This window comes from Jatropha curcas, chromosome 8 (genome assembly GCF_041381405.1).
Source record: "Jatropha curcas cultivar XTBG-Jc1 chromosome 8, XTBG_Jcur_1.0, whole genome shotgun sequence".
In the NCBI taxonomy this organism is placed as follows: Eukaryota; Viridiplantae; Streptophyta; class Magnoliopsida; order Malpighiales; family Euphorbiaceae; genus Jatropha; species Jatropha curcas.
In genome coordinates, this window is record NC_143158.1 from 9,327,024 (window position 1) to 9,351,773 (window position 24,750).

General features: G+C 37.3%; 1 protein-coding gene, 1 long non-coding RNA gene and 1 pseudogene across 3 annotated transcripts; 2 read left to right on the forward strand and 1 right to left on the reverse strand.

Annotated features, from left to right (window-relative positions):
* The first annotated feature begins 1,453 nt into the window (after positions 1 to 1,453).
* On the forward strand, positions 1,454 to 2,407 carry LOC149494161 (uncharacterized; annotated as a pseudogene).
* An 8,450-nt stretch (positions 2,408 to 10,857) lies between these two features.
* On the reverse strand, positions 10,858 to 19,751 carry LOC105645318 (ERAD-associated E3 ubiquitin-protein ligase component HRD3A). 2 transcript variants are annotated; one of them, XR_001047433.4, is made up of 7 exons: positions 19,144 to 19,751; positions 17,563 to 18,054; positions 16,932 to 17,147; positions 15,335 to 15,658; positions 14,997 to 15,239; positions 11,511 to 11,801; positions 10,858 to 11,066 (listed from the first exon to the last, which is right to left on the reverse strand). XR_001047433.4 is itself a non-coding variant. In XM_012230890.4 (6 exons), the coding sequence occupies exons 1-6, from the start codon at positions 19,693 to 19,695 to the stop codon at positions 11,574 to 11,576; spliced, it is 2,055 nt and encodes a 684-aa protein (XP_012086280.1). In that variant the 5' UTR covers positions 19,696 to 19,751; the 3' UTR covers positions 11,440 to 11,573. The 2 variants fall into 2 exon arrangements, 1 of the variants encoding a protein (XP_012086280.1); XM_012230890.4 differs by lacking the exon at positions 10,858 to 11,066 and having other exon boundaries at positions 11,440 to 11,801.
* A 1,255-nt stretch (positions 19,752 to 21,006) lies between these two features.
* Positions 21,007 to 21,765, forward strand: LOC110010668 (uncharacterized). The gene is made up of 2 exons (XR_002285668.3): positions 21,007 to 21,356; positions 21,483 to 21,765. It is a non-coding gene; the product is annotated as an uncharacterized LOC110010668 (long non-coding RNA).
* Positions 21,766 to 24,750: the final 2,985 nt, after the last annotated feature.

The following is a 24,750-nucleotide window of genomic DNA, read 5'->3' on the forward strand; positions in this document are numbered from 1 at the left end:
CTTCCTGGAATGAAATAGAAATAAACATGATAACCAGTTATATATTGTCTGTTATAAAATTGAAAGTATAATAAACTAATTTGATATCTAGAAATTCAATTAAAATGTATGGATGCGGTTTATTATTTTATGGAATGATTATTAATAATACATTTAAATTATAAGTGGTTAATATCATGAAATAATTATTTTATTTTTACAGTTCATCTTATTTGAGGCATTTGGTTTCCTTTTTTTTTTATTTAAAGGAAGAGATTAATTTGATTGATTATTAATAATACTTAAATCAATAGTGATAGACACTGCCTGATTGGGATCCCCTATTCAAGGAATCGTGAATAACAGAAATATGATGTGGGCTTGATTTGAGGAGATAATGTACGGATATCATTCTCCCATTGTTTGGATAACCAAATTGACACCAATAACTTGTATATAATGACAAATCCATTCCCTGAAAAGGTTAATGTTAATTCAAACTATTAAATATAATTAGAGTATCAATATTCCTTTAAGATTATCATATTTTTGAGACTATAAAATTGGTGTAGTCAACGTGGACCGGGCAAAATCACTACACCTTTAGAACATTCACTCGCCTCTCTCACCCTATCTAATGTCCTAACAACCCCCTTGAAACAATGGAAAAGACAAATGCTCCAGGAGCTAGAGACGCTAATAGAGCAAGCGGCTCAATTGAAAGGTTAATACCTGCACCCCCATGTGTCTCAACATTTGACCCATAGGCAGTCGTTATGCTCACTCAGGCTTATAATGACTTTGCAGCTGTTCTACAGAGAATAATTGCTAAGCCAGTGTTGCAAATTCCTCCTGGAAGGTGGACACCGAATCAATATCGCGATTGATGAAGGCGACATGGCTAATAAGACTTTAGGAGATGAGATGGGAGATGAAGACTCCTCCTGGCACATAGACACCCAGAACAAAACACAAACCCATGTGCAGTCTACTCCCCTACTCAAAAATATATATCGTAACGATGAAGAAGAATTGCGAGCGAAAACCCTACAAATTTTGAAAACTTCGAGAGGCAGGAGATAACATTGACTTAGGGGTGAGGAATGATTCACCACTAATCCCAAAAGTCATGTCAATATATTTTCCACATAAGTTCAAGATGCCTACTTTCAAGACATATGATGGGACTACTGACCCTCAAAGTCATTTGGCGAATTTTTGCACTGTGATGCACATCCAAACGACGGTGGACACATTACTATGTCAAGCATTCCCCATAGCGCTGCTAACACAAGAATGGTTCCAAATGCTCAAGACTGGATCCATAGGCAATTTTGCTTAGTTGGCGGCCTCATTCAAAGCCCGATTCATCACCTGCATACCAAGCAAGAATGATATATCGGATTTGATAGACTTAAAGAGGGCGGGCAATGAATCCCTTCGAGATTACATCGCAAAGCTCCAAAAACTTGCCATGCAGATAAAGGATTTTAACACTGAAGTGGTCATTAGTGCAATGGCTAAAAACTGTGAGTATAACAAACTCTTTGATTCACTGAATATTGACAGGCCCTATTCTTTTGTAGAGTTGATGTCCCGAGCCAATAGCTTTGCTTGGCTTGATGAGGCCTGGAAGGCCAAGCAAGCACAAAGTAGAAACGACAAATCCAAAAGAAGATCAAATAAACATAGGGGATTCTCTCCTATAAGAGTAAGCAAACTGAGCAGAATAGGCCGAGCTACTCCTTACAGTCTCCCTACTCACGCACAAGCACTCCAACAGCAAGAGAGGTCAACTTCACTCCCCTTATCTAAGATCCGGACAGACATCCTTCGATGGCTGAAGGACAACCAAGAGGAAATTCACTTCAACTATCTAAGGAAGTTGAGAGAAGAATCCCCAAGGTAAAGGGATAGAAACAAATACCGTGAATTCCATAAAGACATTGGCCACGACACTAATATGCTGGCAGTTGAAGAAGGAGATAGAACATCTGATCTAATGGGGAATCCTAAAGAAATTCATCAGGAAGGAAGGAGGCCAAGAGAATCGTACCGAGTCAGTGGCCAAGTAATAAAAGAGGGCAGAAAAACAATCGGTAAGAATTGAACCCATTGGTACAATTAACATGATCTTTAGTGGTGTTGCAGGGGGAGATAGTACGTCGACAGGAAAGAGGCATGCTCGAGAAATTTACTCAATCAAGTCGAAATACCAGCAGAGCCTTTATGCAAGCCTATTAGTATCTCTGAAGAAGATGCAAGATATGTCCACTTCCCACATTCTGACGTCTTAGTGGTGGAAGGTTTAATGGAGAACAATAAAGTCAGAAGAGTCCTCGTAGATGATGGTAGCTCGGTGAATCTAATAACCTTAGAAGTGTTCAAGGCCTTAAATCTCGACGTCACCAAGCTCAAACCAATATGAACGCCTTTGGTAGGGCTAGCAAGAGGACAAGTGTCGGTAGAAGGGAGCATAGAGATCAATATAGAACTTGGAGATGGCGAGAGCAAGACCTTGAAGGTGAGGGCCAACCTCCCAGACCAGGTGCTCGCCTCTATAGAAGATGTATTGAGAAGAAATAAGCAGAACTTTGCTTGGACAGCATCAGACATCAAGTGGATTGACCTAGACACAGTGAATCATAAACTCAACATCGACCACAACACTAAACTTGTCAAACAAAAGAGGAGAAATCACGAACGCACCTATCAGACAGAAGGTAATCACAGCAGAAATTGACAAATTCATTAATGCAGGTTTCATCAAAGAAGTCCATTACCCCGAATGGCTAGCAATGGAGTCCTTGTCCCAAAGCCGAATGGCAAGTGGCGCCTCTCTGTTGACTTCACAAATCTAAATAAAGCATGCCCAAAAAATCCTTATCCTCTCCCGAACATAGACCAACTGGTGGATTCAATGGCGGCATATGAAAGATACAGTTTCATGGCTATGGCAACAGGCTACCACCAGATAAAAATGAATCAGCAGGAATAAGAAAAAAACTGCCTTCATTACTGACCGAGGAGTACACTGTTATGAAGTGATGCCCTTCGGCCTCAAAAACACAGGAGCTACATACGAGCGACTATTCAACACAATGTTCAAAGACCAGATCGGTAAAACTATGGAGGTTTACATGGACAACATGATAGTAAAAAGCAAACGAGCTGAATAACACGCCAAAGACCTAAAAAAGGCATTCAAGGTATTATCTAAGTTTAATATGAAACTTAGCTCGGACAAATGTGGTTTTGGTGTAACTGCAGGAAAATTCTTAAGGTTCATGATATCCCAGAGAGGAATCGAGGCTAATCCAAAGAAAATAGTAGTGATCAAAGCTATGACACCTCCAAGGAGTATAAATGAAGTGCAACAGCTAAATGGAAGAATAACAGCTTTAGGCAGATTCATATTGTGCTCAGCCAAAAGGTGCATCCCATTTTACTAAACCTTGAAAAAATACGAAACAATTTCAGTGGACTGAAGAGTGTCGGATAGCCTTGGAAGTGTTGAAGGAATTTCTAAGCTCTCCTCCGCTCCTCAGTCGACCGCAGGAAGGCGAATCACTATATCTATACCTATCAGTCACAGACACTGCCATAACCTCGGTATTAGTCAGAGAATAGAGGGGAGAGCAATTTTGAATATACTATGTTAGCAAAGTGCTACGAGGTGTAGAGCTCAAATATCCTAGAATTGAGAAGCTGGTATTTATTATACTCACTGCATCTACACAGTTAAGACACTACTTTTGGACCCACACCATAGTGGTCAGAATAAACTTCCCATTGAAAAAAGTACTTCACCGAGCAGAAACTTCAGGCAGGATGGTCAAGTGGTCTATCGGGTTAGGAGAATTCGAAATATAGTCCGCTCGGCCTTCAAAGCACAAGCCTCAACTGATTTTATAGAAGAGATGACCATGCCTAAAGTACCGAGTACATCAAATACTAACTCACCACAGTAGAAGATACATATAGACGAAGCCTGTGGATTAGTAAGCGGGGGGCAGGCATCATCCTAGAAGGACAGAACAGAATACGCCTGAGTTATGCCATGCAGCTAGCCTTCCCATGTACCAATAACATGGCAGAGTATGAAGCACTGATCACTGGCCTAAAGATAGCTATGGAAGTCCGAATAGAGGATATCATAATTTTCTCCAATTCACAGCTGGTAAATCAAAAAACTGGAAAATTCATGACAAAAGAGTCGTCTATTGGAAAATACCAATCCTTAGCAAAGAACTTGCTAAGTCAGTTGGAAAAAGAAGGAGGCAGCTGGAAAATCAGATAGATCCTTCGATAATCATACAGTGGACATGGTCACCAAAGGCGTCGCAAAAAATGAAGCAGTGCCAGTAAGTGTTATGATTGAGAGACAAACATGTCCGAGCATTGAAGGTGAAGAAACATTCCCCCGTTGACTGAACCAAATTGGATGACACTTAATAAAGAATTTAAAAACAAGCGAGCTATCACCCGAATGAAGCGAAGCATTACAAGTTAGTAAACTACTCTTTGGAACGAGGTATACTATACCGAAGATCCAAATGACACCTTTGGGCAAGATGCTTAAGCGAAGACAAAGCTAGCTATGTCACCCAGGAAGTCCACGAAGGTTTTTGCAGGGCACATGAAGGAGCATATGCCACTCTAAGAAAACTCCATTTGCTCGATTATTATTGGCCCACCATAAAGAAGGATGTGCGACACTACATATAAAGATGCATACCATGCCAAAAGCATAGCAAAGTATCGAGGAAACTAGCTGCAAACATGTAGCCCATCAAGAGCTCTTGACCTTTTGCCCAATAGGGGATAGAAGTCCTAAGAACTTTCCCTGTCACTACAAGGCAAAGAAAGTTTATAGTTTCACCATAGATCATTTCTTAAAGTGGATGGAAGTAGAAGCCCAAGCTACAATAACCCCCACTCGAATCATAAAATTCTTCAGGAATGAAATATTATTCCAATATGGAATGCCGAATAGGCTAGTAATAGACAACGTCAAACAATTCGACTGCTCGGCCTTTAAAGAATTCTATTCCAATTGGAATATTAGCTTGCACTTCACCTCAATAGCACACCCACAAACTAATGGTTTGACTGAAGTCACGAACATAACTGTTTTGCTAGGTATCAAAAAGAGACTATAAGAAACTGGAACCAATTGGGCCAAGGAGTTGAATAGTGTGCTATGGTCTCACAAGACCAATCCTATAAGCTCCACAAGCGAAACACTGTTCTCTTTAGTATACGAAGCAGAAGCCATCATACTAGTCGAAATTACCCAGTAGAAGTGTGCAATCTTACAGCGAAGATCAAAACTCTTAAGTCTTTAGAATCGATTTAGACTTGGCCAAAGAAAAGAGGAACGAAACATCGGTTAGAATAGCCACCCGGTATCATCAAATGGCAAAATACCACAACCAGAGAGTCATGAAAAGACATTCGAAGTAGGAGACCAAGTATGGAGGAAGAAGGAAATAAAAACAGGATCAGTAGGAGTGGATAAGCTAGGCCCATATTGGGAAGGCCCTTTGCAAATCACACAGAAGTGGGGGCGAGCAGCTTCAAAATCAAGCCCCTCAATGGATCAGAACTTCTCGAGACTTTTCAATAACTTAAAGCATTGTTTCTTGTAAATACATGTAGAAGCATTTAGATAAAAGTCAGATTTTTTTTCACTTAGCCTTGCAAAGCCTATAGGAACAGGGTGTTCATGGGAGAGCCAAGGGGCTCGAAAGTAGTACCAAAAGGGCATTGCAAAGCTAAGTTTTTTCCTCGACTTTTACGAATAAAAAATGAGATGAAAAGAGTGCCTAAGTAAAAAAAAAAGTTCGAGCCCCTATCACTAACACATTAAAAGCTCTAAGAAGAGCATATAAAGGTAAAAGTGCCTAAGTAAATAAAAAGGGCCAAGCCCCTATCATTAACATTAAAATCTATAATAAGAGCATATAAAGGGCACTGCAAAGCTAAGTTTTTTCCTCGACTTTACAAATAAAAAATGCGATGAAAAGAGTGCCTAAGTAAATAAAAAGGGTTGAGCCCCTATCACTAACACATTAAAAGCTCTAAGAAGAGCATATAAAGGTAAAAGTGCCTAGGTAAACAAAAAGGGTCGAGCCCCTATCAATAACACATTAAAATCTGTAAGAAGAGCATATAAAGGCAAAAGTGCCTAAGTAAATAAAAAGGGTCGAACCCCTAGCACTAGTACATGAAAGCTCTAAGAAGAAACATATAAAGACAAAGAAGCTTAAGTCAAACAAAAGGGCCATCATTAACATATTTAAACTCTATAAAACGCTTGCATATAAAAGGAGAAAAGAAGAAAGGAATGTATAAGTCAATGCATAACCCTAACTCCCACTAGAAGCACAATAAAACATGCAAGAACATATAAAAGCAAACTGCAACAATATTCAATGTACACAATAACGAATTAACATGGGCATAGTAAGAAAAATCCAAAAAAGCAAACTAAATGGACATAAAGAGTTGATTCTCATTCCAAAACATAGAAGAAGACCACATCAATCGAAGTAGAATATATATATTAAAAAAAAAGAAATAGGAAATACAAAAAGTAAAGCTATTCTATTGCAGGGCGGTCCTTAGCTACACCAGCTGAAAGTGTTGACTCATCCACAATAACCCCGGGGTTTGTAAAAGCAGTTGACTCAGGCGCATCTACCACTCTTGGACTCCCTTCAAGTCCAGAGCGTGCAACCATAGCAAGATCCTCCACATCCTCACTTAAGATGCCAGCCTTCGCAGACACTTCCTCCTCATCATCTAAGTTTTGATATGCATCAATCTGCCTAACAAAGCTACAATCTTTATCAGGAAACCTAGATTGAAGCTCAGACAATCAAATCTGACTGATGCAATAATGTATCGTTAACCGAGTGAGTGGCTAAGGCAGTAGTACCCTTCACCCAGGCAAGGTCAGCTCAAGTTGTTGGATGGTGGTAATGTGTTCTTCCTCCTGCTTAATCAACTGCTCTACCCGAGCATTGAGCCTAAGGGAGGAGTTGAGATGTGCATCCCTATCCTGGGAGATAGGTCAGATCTTGTCCTCTAATTCCCCCACAAAGCAGTTATGCTCCGGCGCTTGGGTTTGGACAGAGCTCTCTAAATTTTCAACCTTAGCATTTTCAGCCTTTAAGTCCTCTGTAAGAGTAGCGATCAACTCCTGCAATTCCCTTATGCGGCGATGGGTATCATTATTGGCACTCACCAACTAAAACATACAGAGTCACAAAAGATCACAATACATAAGCAAAAGGAGAAAAGGAAGAGAAAAACGCGAAACAACAAATGTAAGAGGAAATACCATTAGAAGCCCACTATTGATCTAATCAAGAAATGATTCCTCCTCTAGGCCCTTTAGTCGAACCAAGTCGACAGGAAGAGCACACTGGGTAGGAAAGCCCGAGTGACTTGGCCGTTGCTGACCGAGGCATCCTTCCCATGCTTCCTCCTCATTACAGTCCGCATCTCAAGCCCCTTCTCAGATATTGAAGAGGCTCATTGTCACCACCTTGTTGTCGCTTGTTTTTTCTCTTTGGCTCAAGAGTTTTCTAGCTAGTTGGAAGAGCATGGGAGACACTATGATCGTCAACTCAAAGCGCCTTAGGCCAGATCGCTGGGTTCGAGCTTCCCCTAGGGCTCTGACCAAACCGAGTGGCAATTAACTGGTCCCCATCCGCTGCCAAACGTGCTTTCATCTCTTTGGATAGTTTTGGGCCCATTTCTACAAAAAAGAAAAAAAAAGTTAAAAAGAAAAGTCAGTAATAGAATGAGAGGAAAACAATTAAGACCTAGCTCACCCTCTGTCTCCCATGTTTTCCTCTTCCTTGAGGCTCGAGGTCTCGCCCCCACAGGAATGTTGGAATCTAGTAGGGTTCAGGGCATGCCGCTTTATAACCTTAACCTGCCTAACCTCTACGGCAGTCAGATCTCGAGGGTTTCTTAGGTAAGGAGCCCCTAGACTCCACTGAGAAGGCACCCCAGAGCCTTAGGGTGATTAATAAAGAAACATTTTTCTTTTCATCTCCCATTAATCAATGAGCTTTTCAAAGGGAACATGTTGCATTCTTTCCAAGTTAAGAGGTGTGGATGGTCCTCCGGCCCTCTCTAGACAAAGTTGAACATGGCATACAAGTGATGCATGTTAAGATCAAAATTTTCTTGATCAGCCATGATATTCGCACTGAGTATCATCCAAACGCTATTAGGGGCGATTTGGCCAATAGTCAACCCCCACTTATTATAAAAGGAAGAAAGAATTTTCTACAAAGGAAATCTCACACCTGCTCGGCAGTCCTCCATATAAATAATCAAAATTTGCTGGTCCAATCCATTATTAGCTCTTATCCCTGCTGGGGGGGACCCCTGCCTTATATTTCGAGGGAATGAAGAAGCGAGTGCATGTACCCTTCAGATCCTGCTCGGTCAATATAGAGTTCAAATCCCTGACCCTCATGTTTTGTTGCCTGGAGCGAGCAGGCTTGTCCTCCCTCAATTCTAGCAATTGTTCGGGTGTCATCACATCTCGTAATTGGGGAGTGAGGAGCATGTTTTGAGACACCGAGCCTAAGCCAACTCTTGAAGCAGAAGAAGACATATCTTGCAGACTCAGCCGAATCAGTTGCATCTCATCTTTCGATTTGGAGTCCACCACTCCTAGAATAAGGTTGTTTGCCTCTAGGCCCACTTGTTCGTCCCCTAGACCCAAAAGGTCGAAAGGTTCATAAGTAGGGGAACTTCCCCTTGTTTCAACAATCGGAACTCATTTCCAGGAATTTTTAAATACAAAAAGCCAAAAACAATAAGCTAAGAACTCAAGTAGAAAGGCAATGGAAGTTACCTGAAGAACAACGAAGCAAAAGATGAGTTTGGAAGGAAAATATTATCAAGCAATCGCTAAAAGCACGAGCACAAGACTTTATATAACAGGGAAATTCCAGCAAACCGTCGCTAGAAGTTGAAGCGCCAAGGCACAAGAAGAGTTGCTTTTCAAAATTCAAAAGTGACCATCACCAAAACGACAATTAGTAAACAAAACCAACTGCTGCCCTCTGAGTAGAGGCCCACATCTGAACTCAAGGCACAAGTGTGCCTGTTCCCAGGCCCAAAAGTATGCAACAAAAGCCTCATAGCAAGCTGTGGTGAGCAGCCCTTTATCTTTGAATACAACCAGCGCACCACTCCTTATAGACCGAGCAATGATTCTGAATGAGGGGGAAGTTATTGAGCCTATCAATCAATGACATAAATGTCATCTAACCTTCAGAGGGGACATCTGATAGACACTTGCTTGACCGAGATCCCCGGATTCCTTGAATCGTGAATAAGAGAAATATGATGTGGGCTTGATTTTAAGAGATAATGCTCGGATATCACTCCCTCATCGTTTGGATAACCAACTTGACACTTATAACTTGTATGTAACGACAAATCCATTCCCTGAAAAAGGTTAATGTCAATTCAAACTATCAAATATAACTAGAGCATCACTATTCCCTTAAGATCATCATATTTTTAAGATTATCAAATAGTATTAGTAATTTGATCGGTTGGTTCCTTTTTACTATCATTGTTTTTGCTTTGAAGACTATGGCTTCTTAGTGAATTTCTCTATCTAGTTCGCTCAGTTGGTTTGAACATATTATTAGTCTAAAACACGTTGTTCAAAAGCCTGGTAGTCTTTGATTAGGGTGGTAAACGAATTAGTCTAAGTCTATTGAGTTAAAATTCAGTTTGTTAGCTTCCTTTTACAGAGTTTAAATTTAATTTTTTTACAGTTTATAGATATAAATGAGTTTATAGATTAAAAACAAAATGAAAAAATTGTGGCTTGTTTATGGGCTTAAACTTTGGCTCATTCATAAGCTTGTCGACTAGATTTCTGCGATATTTGAAAGCTCGCACTAGTTTCCTTTGTTAGATAAGCTTGATAACTAGGGTTCAGTGTAACAAAATAAAACTTTTTTTTAGCCAAATATGGAGTAATTCATGAATGATTTAATCCATTTATAATTCTATCCCGCTCATATCTCTAAATTTATAGTCATTCTTAGGAGTAAGCAAACAGGTCATTTCTGTTTGAAATAGAAAATCAAATTTTTAGGAATAATATCGCAATCGCTTTGAACTTGCTTTGTTGATTTAGCGGGTTTTTTTTTTTTTTTTTTTTTTTTGTGTGTGTGTGTGTGTGAGGTTAGTTGTAAGCCTAACCGAATTCATTTTATGGCAAACCAAACTAACGTGAAACTTTTGTGTGAATCAAAAAATTAAATTTCTTATGAGCAAGCCAATTCAACTAATGAAACTCTTAAAAAAACTACAGAAATTTCAAATTCCCGATGACAAAATTAATAGATAAATTAAAAAAATAATCAATGAAAGTGTTCACCATATATAAATATGCTTAATATAAAATAAGTTAATGAAAGTCTTAGAAAAACTAAATAAATTTCAAAATCATAACGACAAAATTGATAGATAAAAATCCAAGAAAGAAAAAATATATATATATAATTTGGTTGGTTGAAAAGAGAGCACTGGAAAAGAGAAAGCTTGGTTGATTTTAATGGATGCCGATTGGAAAAGAAAAATTAATTAGTTTCACAAATGAAGAAAGAAGTCAAAATTAATTAATTTTTATAAGAAAAGCGTTGGGCTTTTTTTTTTTCTTTTTTTTTTTTTTTTTCTATTTGAAGTGGAATGCTTAGTCGGCATTAATTCAACAATTATGGGACCCATTTAATTAAGACACATCAGTTTAACTTGGACAAATGGCTAACAGTAGCTAAAGTTGATACAAGATTAATTAACACACAGCATCAATTGATAAAAAAGTTTTTCTTTTTTTTTTTTTTTTTTTTTGGGCCATTAGAACTAATTTAATACATAAAACATTTTAGAAAAAGTGTAATGTTCAATCTACGTCTGAAAAACTTGATTTTCAGCTGCCATGTCTTCTCCATTTCAGATTCCATTGGCAAAAAATGTCCGATGAGAAACACCGTCTTCTAGCTACTGATAAAAAGAATATTGCAAGGGAGGTCCTATGATCAAACATAAAGCCATAAGCATCACAAGAATGACAGACAATACACAGCCTAACATTTGGTGTCCAGAGACTTGGGACAAATAATTTATCAGAAATTACATTTTGTAAGAAAAAGAGTTGCTATGATAAAATTATTTTGATTCCTACATAATGTCTGCCAAGCGAAATCAACACTGAATCGCATTAAATCAAATCACGTATCCTCATTCAAATAAATGGTTAAATTAGGACAATAAATGCCAGACTGCTTCTATCTCCCACAACTAAACTGGTATTCCACATGTCTGTCTATGTTAAATACATGCTTCTAGCATACAAAGGTAAAAAATTTTCTTGTTTCTGTCTCCCTTTCAGTCATCCTATAGTTTGATATGCCTGAAAGCTGTTTTGCAAAGACTCAGACACCTGTACATTAATATGTTGTGATTATAAAAATTACCTTTTCACATAAATAGAGCACTGAAAGATGCAAGTTTCTGCAGAAGACCATCACTGCTGCTAATCAATTGTGTACAGGAGCAGCATGGTCAATAGGTTGCGGTGGTACATCACCATCATCACCAACACCAACATCAACAACATGCCTGCGCTGTCTCTCGCGGAGATAGAGGACTGTCAGTAGACAGACAACAAGGGTCAGTATTGTTGCATTTCCTTCCTCCATGATCACATTCTCCACCCATGCTTCAACTTTTGGGTAGAATCCAGGCAATGAATCAATCAAATCAACCTACAATAGAAACAAACACAACGGTCCCTCTACTAGTCAGTTGAGACTTGAGGATAAAATTTACAAGAAAATGCAATCAAGTCTTATACCCAATTTGATTAGAGTCAACTATACAAGTCCTTTTAGTGCCAGGTGTAACACCATTTGGCATCTATTTGGTATAACAATCTAAATGCAGTTTAGAGTTATTACCATGTTAAATTAAAAGCATTAATCCTTAAACAAAACCAGATACCAATTTGTTATAGAAGATTAACCAACTGTTAAAACTCAAAACTCCTATTAAGAGAATTCAGGTTTGACAGTTAGAACAGGAGGATGGGGAGTCAGAACTAATAGGCATGAAGGGGAATGAGAGCACTTTAGAGGAAGAGAAGGGAGGAGAAAATTTTGAACTGATCATTTTCGGGAAATTAAAAAAATTACCTGTGAACAGGAAAGGAAGAGATATTTTAATTTAATACTTCATTTTGATGGCTGGGAGGGGAAAGAACTTAATATTGAAAGAACAAATAAATCCATATCATTAATTTTAAATTGTCAATAAAATTCTAAGGATAAAACAGAGAATATGTTTACACCCTAAATTGGGATATAACTTTCAACTCCTAGGATGGAAATCATTATTATTTTTTCCTCTTCCACTTCTAAAAGTTAAATGCCAAACAAAATTCGAGGGTGATTTCCCCTCCATGACCTTCCTTCACCCAAAATTCATCCATGCATAGTGTTAGGAAGCATCCAACTTGCATATACAATCAAGCATTGGAACAAAGGGGGAAATTTTTTAATTTAATAAAATTGAAAAGGGACCCAAGTGGTTTTTCACATACTTATTTAGTCGTTCTTTTAATAGCATCAATCTCATCCCTATACTTTCTCATAAAAGCCCTCTTTCCACCCATACTAAATGCAAATGAGAATAAAGTTCAAGAGGAACAAAAATAGATAAAACATTTAATAAATGGCAATATTGCCCTAACGTTGCACAAACATTTAGAAAAATAAATGACAGGTTCTCCATCCCCCAAAGGAAAATCAATGTAAAAATCATAATATGATAAGACAAAATGTTTGATTTGTTGAATGGAGGACAAATTGAAGCTACTTGGATAGATTATCATTTTTATACCAAACAAAACTGTTATGGCGCTGCTTGACTTAGGGTAGTTTTACTGCTATTTACGGTGTTTTTATTTAGTTATTCAGTGTTTATCATGTTATTATCAGTTTCTTTGTTAGTGGCTATTAGTGGGGTGGTTAAGCAAGTAACTTATTGTAATGGGTAGTTATTAGTGGGTAGTGGGTAGTTTTAGCTTTACATTTAGTTGTTTAAAAGGCTGTTATATCAGGAAAAATGTAAGCAGAATTTTATGAAAAGGTTTTGAGTTCCTAAAACTCAGAGATTGTAGAGTTCTCTCTTAACGAGCTCTAGGAGATTGCAGATTCTCTCTAAGTCTGTCACCACTGATAGAGGGAAGAAAACTCCTTCTAAGATACCCATCTCAAACCCGATTCCCCTAATTCAAAGACCCATAACTAGATCCTAATTTGGGACCATAACAATTGGTATCAGAGCCAACAGTTATGGGCGAATCTGTTCAAGACCAGCTTACCAAACTCTTCAATTTACTCTTATCCGAGCAGCAGGCCAATCAGACCCGTAGTGAGAAGGTTGAACAACTTCATGCCAAATTGGATGCCATGTCTTTTGACTTGGAATCCATAAAGAAGGGGCTGACTTCCTCAAGTGCTCAAAGTCAAGCACCGAAAGCAAAGGGTCCAATAGGTTCAGCAGGACTAGAATCTCCTGGGGGCACTACAACTGTTTCGAAATTCACGGAGTTGGAGGTTCTTGGACCACCTATGAGGAGTAATAATTTAGGAAAGTTGGCAAAATTGGAACATCCTAAAACTGCCGCAGAGCGAATAGTTTTCCAGCAAATGTTTCAAGTCTCAATAGTTGTGTGTATAGAAGATAGAGCGGAGCAAAAGAAAGAAATAATCAAACATCAATTGTTAGCACAATTGGAGGGTCTTGCTTGTGATTTGGCAGCCTCTAAATGGGAAGGGAGTGGGAAGAAGCAATTCGAGAATGACATAGAGGAAACATTAGAGGAGCCATTTGATCCAGGAATATTAATTAAATATAGAAGCACAATAAACAGCTCCTTATTTGCAGAATAATAGAGGGTGATAAGGATTCTGTTTGCATCACATTTTCACAAGTTGAAGATTGCATGTCATCCATCCTTTGCGCTTGAGGACAAGCGCTTTTCGAGGAGGGGTGTAATGTTATGGCGCTGCTTGACTTAGGGTAGTTTTACTGCTATTTACGGTGTTTTTATTTAGTTATTCAGTGTTTATCATGTTATTATCAGTTTCTTTGTTAGTGGCTATTAGTGGGGTGGTTAAGCAAGTAACTTATTGTAATGGGTAGTTATTAGTGGGTAGTGGGTAGTTTTAGCTTTACATTTAGTTGTTTAAAAGGCTGTTATATCAGGAAAAATGTAAGCAGAATTTTATGAAAAGGTTTTGAGTTCCTAAAACTCAGAGATTGTAGAGTTCTCTCTTAACGAGCTCTAGGAGATTGCAGATTCTCTCTAAGTCTGTCACCACTGATAGAGGGAAGAAAACTCCTTCTAAGATACCCATCTCAAACCCGATTCCCCTAATTCAAAGACCCATAACTAGATCCTAATTTGGGACCATAACAAAAACACAGAAAGAAGTGACCATTGAGGATGTATACAGAGTGCAAGGACCAAATAAGTTGGACATCTTGAATGTAGGAACTCATGAGCTAAAAATCCAAAAGATATTTAATGCAAATTAATTATCCAAAAGTATTGTTTATAGTTACACAATTCTTATTCTACTGCAACTAGTTAAAACAGTTAACACATGAACTTAACCAATTAAGTAAAACTGAATATTCACCAAAAAATCCATTCATACTTTTCTGCCATGCTTATTACCATAAATTTTTGGGAAGCTAGGATTTACATGTTCCATTATTTTGCAACATTTAAAACATCTGAGCAGGCACATAAAGTGATTAATAGGGAGGTGGCAGGAGAAGAAGAAAAGTAGGTGTTCAACTGTTATACATTTGCTGGCGATTAGATGCACTAAATAGTACAGCCCAATTAAAAGCAAACAAGTGAAGAATATAAACTGGAGCGATAAACTCACCAGAAAACTGTCTGCATAGTTCCTTCGTACCCACAAGCTTGTGAGGGCCAGTGTAACAGGCAACTTAGCTGCAGGATCAATCTCTAGGGCTTGATCATAGTAACGCTTTGCAAGATGAAGATCATATGGAAGTCCTTGACCATGCTCATGCATGTATCCAAGGTTGAACATGGCTTGTGCATTAGATTGAGATTTGGCATGCATGTAAGCCTCTGCAGCGCGTTCATAGTCTCTTTCGGTACCCTGAGAATGGAAAAAAAAGAGAACCCAACAGAATAAATTATTTGAATTTCATAGATCCTGAAACCAAATGATCCAAAGAGACTGGAGAATCATACCCGACCATAATAATATGCATCACCAATAAGCAAAGCAGCATGTTCATTACCCTGCTCAGAAGCTTGCCACCACAATGAATGTGCACGCTGGTGCCTTTCTGCATCAGTACAAAATCCAGATTCTCCCATGCACATGCTACGCTCCCCGTATTTGTCTAGAATCCATGCAGCATTACTTTGGGCAATCTCATAACCCAGCTCAGCCATCCTTGAATATAATACGGATGCCTTGCCCACATCACCTTTTAGGTATGACTCCAGTGCCCATCTAGACAAGGTACTCCATGGTCCTCGTTCTGCAACCAGTTTATATAATGCAGTAGCCTGGAATGAAGAAAATCTCAGTTGTTAATAGATGGTTGATACATATTAAAACACCTGCAACATATCCTGAGTGATGCAATCTCAGAACATAAACATAGATACCAATTATTTGCTTCTGGCCACCTGATGTTACCCATTTACCATCACCTCAGGTTCCAAAATGAAGACTTAGAAACACCAAAAAACTTAAGAAATAGAAAACCGAAGGCTAACAAGTCCAACTGTACTTGGCGACGAGGAAAAAGAGGTGAAGATCAGTTTGAAGACAGATATTGCCATATTACCATGAGCCTGAAGGTACTAGACAGCTACGTACCTAGACAACACATTTAAGACATATGATGTAGAGCTGCCAAACAATATTAGTATCTGGTTAAAACAAGTCAAATTCAAAAATATCCAAAGAATGACCAACTAAGTACTAGCAAAGGTTAAAAAACTTTCGTGCGTATCCAACTTTTAGCCGATCATGATAAGAAGCCATATTTATGCTCTACAGGTGCAAGAATACTATGTCTATCAGCATATCCATCTAATACCATCTTAAAAGCACACCTCTTCCATTTGGATAACAATACAAAAGATTTCTGCGTACACATTAACCTATATGCTATTTCTATGACACACTAGCACACATTTTCTTTATGCATCAACATCCACCCAAAAAGAGAAAGTACTATCTCTCCAACTCTTCATGATTTTCCCATAACCACCTCAATTCAATCCCAAAGGGCCTGAACTAGTTGGGGTCGGTAAAGTCAATCTGTTTCCTCCAGGCCACCCCATAAGGCTAGACCTTCAGAAAGGTCTAGGGCCAGTAAATCCTTTCTCACTACTTCCCTCCACTGCATATCAGGAGAGAGAGAGAGAGGGAAAGAGAGATATATGCATACCTTCTGCAGTCAAGTCTCATTGGACCAACTTGTAACTTATCTTTGATGAGGGCAATCTATATTGTATAAGGTCTTCTTTTATATCCTTAGTATTAACATAACATAGAAATATGCATCACAGTTCATGAAGGCAAAAGCATATTTCAGACCAAGTCCAACATCATGATCATTAGGCTGACCCAACAACAACATGGTCTCATAGCAACAACAGGAAAGAACATTAAATTATTGGAGGGGAGAACAAATTCATAAAGAGAGAGCAAAAGTTGACTGAATATTACAGGAGGTATAAATTCATAAATTGGAAGCAAAATAATATTACAGAAGGATATAAATTTACAAACCAGAAGCAAACACAAAAAGTTAACAACTGGATTTACCATGGTGAGATCCTTCTTAAATCCCACACCAGTATGGAACATTTTTGCTAGTTGGTAAAACGCCTTTGGTTGACCTGCATTAGCAGCCACTACAAAATACTTGCGTGCCAGCCTTACATCTCTCTTTACCCCAATCCCTTTAAGATACATTACTCCAAGGTTGTAGTGTCCACCAGCCTCATCATTGTCAGCAGCCTTCTCAAAGTATTCCTTTGCCTGCAATAAAAGGAATTGGTTTATGACATGCTATCTGAAATTAAAAAGAACATCTCAGAATATGTAACAATAAAATATGAAACAGCCAAAAGTAAAACCAAAACATGTTTACAGATAAATACATAACATGTACATGCTTCACGCCAAACAATATTTTATGCATAACAGTGAGATTATATCGTTGTGTCATAATCAGCAGAAAATTGACAGACAGAAGAGACAAATGTCAAAATTTGATAGGACTCTTTAAAGATAGTTCATTATTACTTTAATCCCTTGCAAAATTTATAAAACAAATTTCCTGGAAAGCCAGATTCATCATACCGCTACTGAAAGTAACCTTGCGTGGGTCTCCATCAACAAATACAGGTAAAGCTCAGGACAAAGAAATTGGCAGGAAATAAAATGAGCTTACTTTGGTATAGTTTTTCTTTTCCACTCCATAACCTTTGACATATAAATAGCCCATGCCATTATATGCAGAATAAAGTTGCTGCTTTGATGCAAGAGTAAGCCATTCAAGAGCTTTAGTATAGTTCCTTTCAACTCCGGCTCCCCTTGCATATATCTCACCTAGGAGTTCCATCGACCTGGGCTCCCCCTTCTTTACGGCCTTTGAAAACCATAACAATGCCTTGGCATGATCACGCCTTAACCCTCTCAACCCAAAGTAGTAAAATAGCCCAATTTTATACATGGCTCCCGCATTCCCCTTCTGGGCCTGATATTCCAGAATCTGGAAGTCTTCATCTTCTTCCCCTCGAGATTTCCTTAGAGCTTCCTTGTTCTCCTCAGCTCCATTGTGAATTCTAACTGGTTCAATCACAGGTGAATCCTTTGAGATCAAAAAACTATTCACAGCTACTTCAGCTAACTCAGCATACAATTTAACCGCTTTATCGTACATCTGAAAACAGACAAAGTACCAAATCACTCATCAAAACTATAAGAAAAATCAAGATAACAGCATGAGGAAGAACTTCAACCATAATATCTAGAGTTAAAGTGCTAGACTTTCTATAGAACTTGGAGAACTGTCTTCTCAGGAAGGCTTGGAAAATCAGATGCATGAACTTTCAGCTATTTCTCAAGCATAGCTAATCATTCATTTTAATTCCTAATGCAAAATTTAACTGTTTGCTAGCTACAAGCCCATAAAAATTTTTAATAGGCCTCACAGCTTCTCACACTTTCATAATTTGGAATCACGTTTGGACAATTTTAGTAATATCATGAAAATTTCTATTTTGATGACTTAAAAACCAGAGCAATAACAAACATAAATCACTGCTAATTTAAAAAAAAAAAGTATAAAAAATGTGTTTAATGTGAATTCAGGCTCTGTATGTTTCTGGAAGATGTTTGGGATGCTCAAGAAAATCAATCAAATAAACTATTTTCTTGGTCAAAAGGAAAACTAAGTCATTTTAAGGAAAATGACCTCCCATTTTTATTGACAAACTTAACCACCACCATCAGTCACCGGTCACAACTGGCCACCTACCAGTCACCAGCCACCGTCAACAACCACCACCATTTATCAATAAATTTTTAAAATACAAAATTTCTTTAATTATAACTATTTATATAGTCTTACGTTAAAAAAATTAATATTTTTTTAACTAATTTCAAGACTACAATCAACTAATGCAAAATGAGTTATTTGGAAAACGTTTTCTTTCCAAAGGTAAGTTACTTTTCCGGAAACAAACCTTAATATCTTCTAGTCATAATATATCCCATAAAATTAAAAAAGAGGAACTAAGCTTGATTAAGCAAATTTCTGACACTATTAAACATAATCATATAGCTCAGTTTATCTGGGTACGAACACTAATATAATGGGAGTGAATAGCATAATAGAGCTGTAGTATAATTAATAAATGTGACACATTATAACTACACTACAGATTACCAAACAAAATCTTAATGCCAGTCCAAGAAATTCAATTGACCGCAAAAAAATATTTATAAAACAAGGGGTTATTTCACTCACGTCTTGGCGTGTATAAGTGTAGGCAAGAGCCATCTTTGACTGCATACTACCTTCTTCAGCCGCAAAATGATGATAAAGAAATGCCTTTGCCTTACTCCACTCTCTCATTTGCCCTAGCCCATACAGAAACCCTAACACTGACTGCGCGTGAGGATTCCCAGCCACAGCTGCTGCCTCGATCTCCGCCGTTGCCTCCTCCATCAACCTCACCTCGCCGCCGCTCACCGCGGACAGCATCTTCTGGACACCTGAGTAATACTCTGCCATCTCTGGATCCTCGGTAATATCAGGACTTGAAGAATCGGGCTCAAAAATTGGCCGCCAAGATCCAGGGTCGAGTTCGTGCTCAGGCTTTGAGTCGGAATCACCGAACTCGTCCCACTCCGGCGGCGACTCTGCGGTGGAGTCACCGTCGGAGTCGGCTGAAGTGGGAGCATCTTTGAGGTCGTCTTGGGAGAGAACGAGAACGAAAGGGCGAGCGTTGAGATAGATAGGAAAAAGAGAGAGAATGAGAAAAGAGAGAGTTAGTCTGTAACTTATTAAACTACGCATCTTCCCTATCGCGGTTGAAGAAGAAAGAAGAGAGCTTTGTATTTTGATCTTGTTGGATGGAGGGGTAATTACGGGATATTTTATTTTTATTACAAATTGTATCTATGTTTGGTTTGCCACGTCAATGTCTTTGGTTGAGCCAATCGTTTCTTGCCATATCGCACGCTTTTAATTGCATCCGTCGTCTACCTATTTTCTATTTTAAGGATTACTATTTTTTCTTATTTAGGTCACACATTTACTACTGGTTATATACTCGTTCTTTTATATTTGTTTATTTTCTTTATTTATATAATATTAAGATATAAGCTCTCTTTTTTTAACTGCTAAGGACGGAATTAAACTCCATTAGATACAATACGTGACCAAATAGCCCTTATCATATAAGTATCCAGGAATTGAATAAGCTAAGGAGGAGGCTCCTTTAATGCCTGCAGGCCCATCAACTCTGATAATGCATGAGAAGCAAGATAATCAACAATTGAATTTACCTCTCAATATACCTTGATAATGCAAACCTACCATGACCGACTAAGCAACTCCCTACATGTCTCCACTGATTATAAACTCTGGTAGCCACACTTCTCGTCCCACCCAACAACTAAAAGGTGATTTGGGAGTTAATGCAAAATAACTTATTGCTATCTCCGATCCCATGCTATCTTAAAGGGCATAGTAAATATCTTATACGTCAGCTTCAAGAGCTGGACACGAACCTAAAGAGACATGAAACCCCAATAACCATCAACCTTCATCATTGCAAAAGATACCACCATAAGAAGCTCTTTTAGGATTCACAAAGGAACTGACATTCGTGTTAATCGTAATCCACCTAGTTGGAGGAAACTCCTATGCAATAAAAATTTGACAAGTGGAAACTGAACTTCCCATCACATCCCTACTCTCCCATGTTTTCACAATCTCACTGACCTTCACAAGAGAAAAGATTTTTGAAGCTGATATTTGGTCTATTTACCATTTGACCAACTTTAGCTCTCCACCTTGTAATGAACACAGAGAAGGACTCTTCAGGGTCCTGTTTGATAGTCTCTAAGTCCCTTCAGGAAATGTCAATCTCGATGTTGTAATGATATTGATTGTTGAAGGCATTATAAACGTCTCCTCGGCTCTTCTTGTGAGACTTGTCTAAACCCCCAAACCATCTTAATGCAACACCGATCAATGACTGCTGGAACAACTGAGCAACGAACTCGTTGTTTACACCAAGTGGATTTAATCAACTTATATGGGTTAATTTCACTAGAAGGGCCTGAATTATATACCCAATCATTTACAGGGTACTAACTTCAATTTATATCTTAAAAATATCTAAACTCTCACATTTGTAACGATAAAATGCCTTTTGTTGTAAGTGATAATTGTCGGTTGCCGAATTGCCAATTATTTAACACATGGCTTTTTATTTTAAATGAAAAATCCTTTTTAATTTTCTCTCTCTTCCACTCAGCCCTCTATCCTCGTCCCCCCTCTCTCTCTTCTTTCCTCTAATATCTAGCAGATCCACAGTCAAAGATCTCAGCTTTATACAAAAGTAGCCCCGGTTCTCGAACAAAAAGGAATAAGAAAGCAAATGGGTGGTGAAGAGAAAGTTTTCACCTTGGCTGAAGTGTTCGAGCACGACAATCCTAAGGACTATTGGGGTAAGGTGATTTTTTTGTTTTATTGTCTTTTTTCATATTTTCTAATTGGACTTTGTTTTTTTGCTATTTGTATTTTTCTTATGAATTTTTTTTACTATCTCTATTCCCCATATCATCTTCATCGAGTTCTACAGCATCGAATGTATTTGATAAAGCAGAGGGTAGTGAAGCTTCATCAATAGGGGCAACGGCATCAGCATCAAAGTATGAGGACCGGACGATAAGGAGGACAAGGATGGTTGTCGGATTTGTAAGAATCCAAGAGATGCAAAGAATCTTTATAATCGATTGGATTTGTTAATTTGGGGATTTTGCAAGTTTTACTGGAAAAGTTTTGGATTCAATTGACTGGTTTCAAAAATTTTAAAAATTGATTAAACAATATCTAATTTTGGATTTTTGATGTTCATTATTTTCTTGAAGCCACCGAAGAATCTTTGTTAGTTGTGAATTAATCTTCTTATCATGCAAAATGATATTCATTATTGCTTTTGGGAAATGGGTTTATGTTTTATCCAATATACTTGATCATTTGTGGTGATTAAGAGAGGAGAGAGAGAGAGAGAGAGAGAGGGCTTAGATGGAAGAGAGAGAAAATTAAAAAGGATTTTTTTCATTTAAAATAAAAAACACGTGTTAAATATTTACAATCTAGCCATCAAAAATAGTCAATTGCGGCAAAAGACATTTTATTGTTATAAATGTGAGAGTTTAGGTATTTTTAAGATACAAATTGAAGATGATACCCCATTAAGTGATTGGGTATATAATTTAGGCCCTTCCAGTGAAATTAACCCCAACTTATATACATCTTCACCTGCGTCTTGGGATAAGTAGTACCATCAAACTGTTGGCTCAAGGGTCAAATATTAATCTCGAGATTTTGATGATTAAAACAAAACAAATAAATTTAAATTATATTATTTGTGCTAATAATATTTTATGCAGATTACATATGGAAAGTAATAAATGAACATGGCAAGTCCTACAAATTCAAGGATTATGAAGAATTTTGAAGACCCTAGTGGTTAGAGTTTTAGGAATTATTATAGGATAAAGAGAACATTCAATTATAAGTACAAAAATCAATTTTCTCTCATCAAAATTATTTTTCGAAAATAGTTCTTCAAAATAAATCTTTTCGTTCCTTGATTTTACATTAAAAATCGTTTTTCGAATTCTCTTAAGATTCGAAACATTCGAATTACCTAAATTAAAGAGATTTTGTCTCTAACAATTTTGGTAAGGTAATACGAATAACTTGAATAAAGATCTTATGCACTTCATTTTCGGAAAACAAAACCTTTTTGAAGATCTAAGAATCTTGATTTATCTTTTTACCTAAAACGAAGAAATATTTTATTTTAATTCGTTTTAGTAAGAAAAATCTTTTCGAAAATATTTATTCAAGTATTTACTTTCGAAAATCTTTATTTTAAGGAAAGAAAGATTGTCTCTTATTTTCTTACCAAAAAGAAAGAATATTGACTCAAAAGATTTTGGTAACAAAAATTTCCATATCTTCTAAAATAAGGAAAGTCAATATTCTGATTTGAAAAAGAGATTTTCACTTGTTAAAAACGAGAGTCACATACCTCTCTATAAAAAGACATTTTCATTCTTGAAAAATGTGGAAGAAAGAGTTTTTGTTTTAAGAGTATTCATCCATTGATCATATCCTTTATCTCTCAAAACTTACTCTCTACCCCCTTACTTCTTTTCATCTTTATAGAAAAGAAAATTTTATAACAACTTCTTTTGAAAAACAGTTCTGTTTTCTAAAAGATTTTCTAATCTGAAAAACTGTTTTTCCTGTGCTTATATTTGCATTTCTGTCTGTCTATTTAGATTCTGTAATCTTTAGTAGACAAGTTTTTATTTGATAAACATTTGTGTAATAGCTTAGGTGAGAAGCTATTATGAAATAGGTTATCAAGCAACCTTCTCCGTGAGAGAGATTTTAATGTCTTGAATTGAGTTTCTGTACTCTGCCAAAAACAGAAAGGGTTGAGGTTAACTAGAACCTTTGGAAAATCTAGTGGGACAAAGGGTAGATCTAGGTGTTGATCTATTGCCTTGTACTGTTGGTTTGTCTTTTACCCTTGAAAAGAGATAATATAGTTGAGGATCTCAAGATGAGTCTTGGGGAGTGGATGTAGGCGAGTTAGTGCTGAACCACTATAAATCACTGTGTTGATCTTTTGATTTTTTTGAAGTTCTGCTTGATAATATTTTACTCACACTTCTGTTTATATTTTAGAAATGTGAAATTTGTTTATAGTTTTGATGTTCTAAAACTGAAATAAGCTTTATATTTTCTGAACATTAGAACTCTAAACTTCTGCTCCGTGAATATACTAAGTTCTAAACTGTTCTTCTATTTTCAGTATATTTCACTATTTGGGTTTCTAATCAGTTTTCTAAACTTGATCAAAACTTTGTGAAGCAGTTTAGATTTCAATAACTGTCTCTCACACAGTCTTTTATGTTCTTCTAGACTTTATGAGGAAGTTCTAATCATAATAGCTTTCCGTCATAAAGTAGTTTTGATATTAAATAAGACATTGTGAAGCAGTTCTAATTAATAGCTGCACTCCGCAAAGTCTTTCTATTTTCTCTGAATAGAACATTGTGAGGTAGTTCTAATCTATAACTTATTTTCACATGTTCATTAATTTTCCGCTGCACTTAAAATTCTGAGTTTTGTTTTAAAAGTTAAATTTTATTTTTATTTTTAGAAAACCCAATTCACCCCCCTCTTGGGTTGTGCCATACATATACGGGACCCACACAAACTTGTCCACAGCAGGCATCTTGAATTTGGGAGGCAACCTTGCCTCGAGAAACAGAGCCAAAGAATCCACATCAATTACCTCCTTATCTGTTTCAAGGGCTATGAGGGTACTTTCCATGTGACATCCTACTGAGTCGAGTCATTTCATGGAGTCGAGTTGAGTCGAGTTGAACCAAACCCGGTTGGGGTAGAATGGGTTTATAAGTGGAGTTACTTGAGTGAGAGAAAAGATTAAAGCACATGGGTGAGGATTGATTTGCATTAAAAGATTGAGCTTGGGTATTAAGTTGTAGCCTGTTTACAATTGAGGTACCATTTAGGAAGTTTTACATAAAATCCTTTGATTTTTGATAGCCTACCCGTGCATACCCATTTCACTTTCCCATTTTCATGTTTATCTTCATCTTCTTCCTTTCCTCTTCCACCTTACTTTCAATTTTAATGGTAGTTAAGCCTTCACTTCAATTTTTCTTCTATCCAAGTAAGTAAACCTTCTTGAAGTTCATAATTGAAACATTTGGTGCTATTGTTTTAGAATTCATAAGAATTCTTATTTATAGGTGAAGGGCTGAGTCGAGTCATTTCATGGAGTCGAGTTGA

Excerpts from the sequence above, each read along its gene's own strand:
- LOC105645318 (XM_012230890.4), bottom strand. The coding sequence starts at position 19,695 with ATGCGTAGTTTAATAAGTTACAGACTAACTCTCTCTTTTCTCATTCTC. Across the intron at positions 17,148-17,562 it reads AAAAGAAAAACTATACCAAA|GCAAAGGAATACTTTGAGAA; the intron begins GTAAGCTCATTT and ends CTTTTATTGCAG. Across the intron at positions 15,240-15,334 it reads ATGCATATTATTATGGTCGG|GGTACCGAAAGAGACTATGA; the intron begins GTATGATTCTCC and ends TTCCATTCTCAG.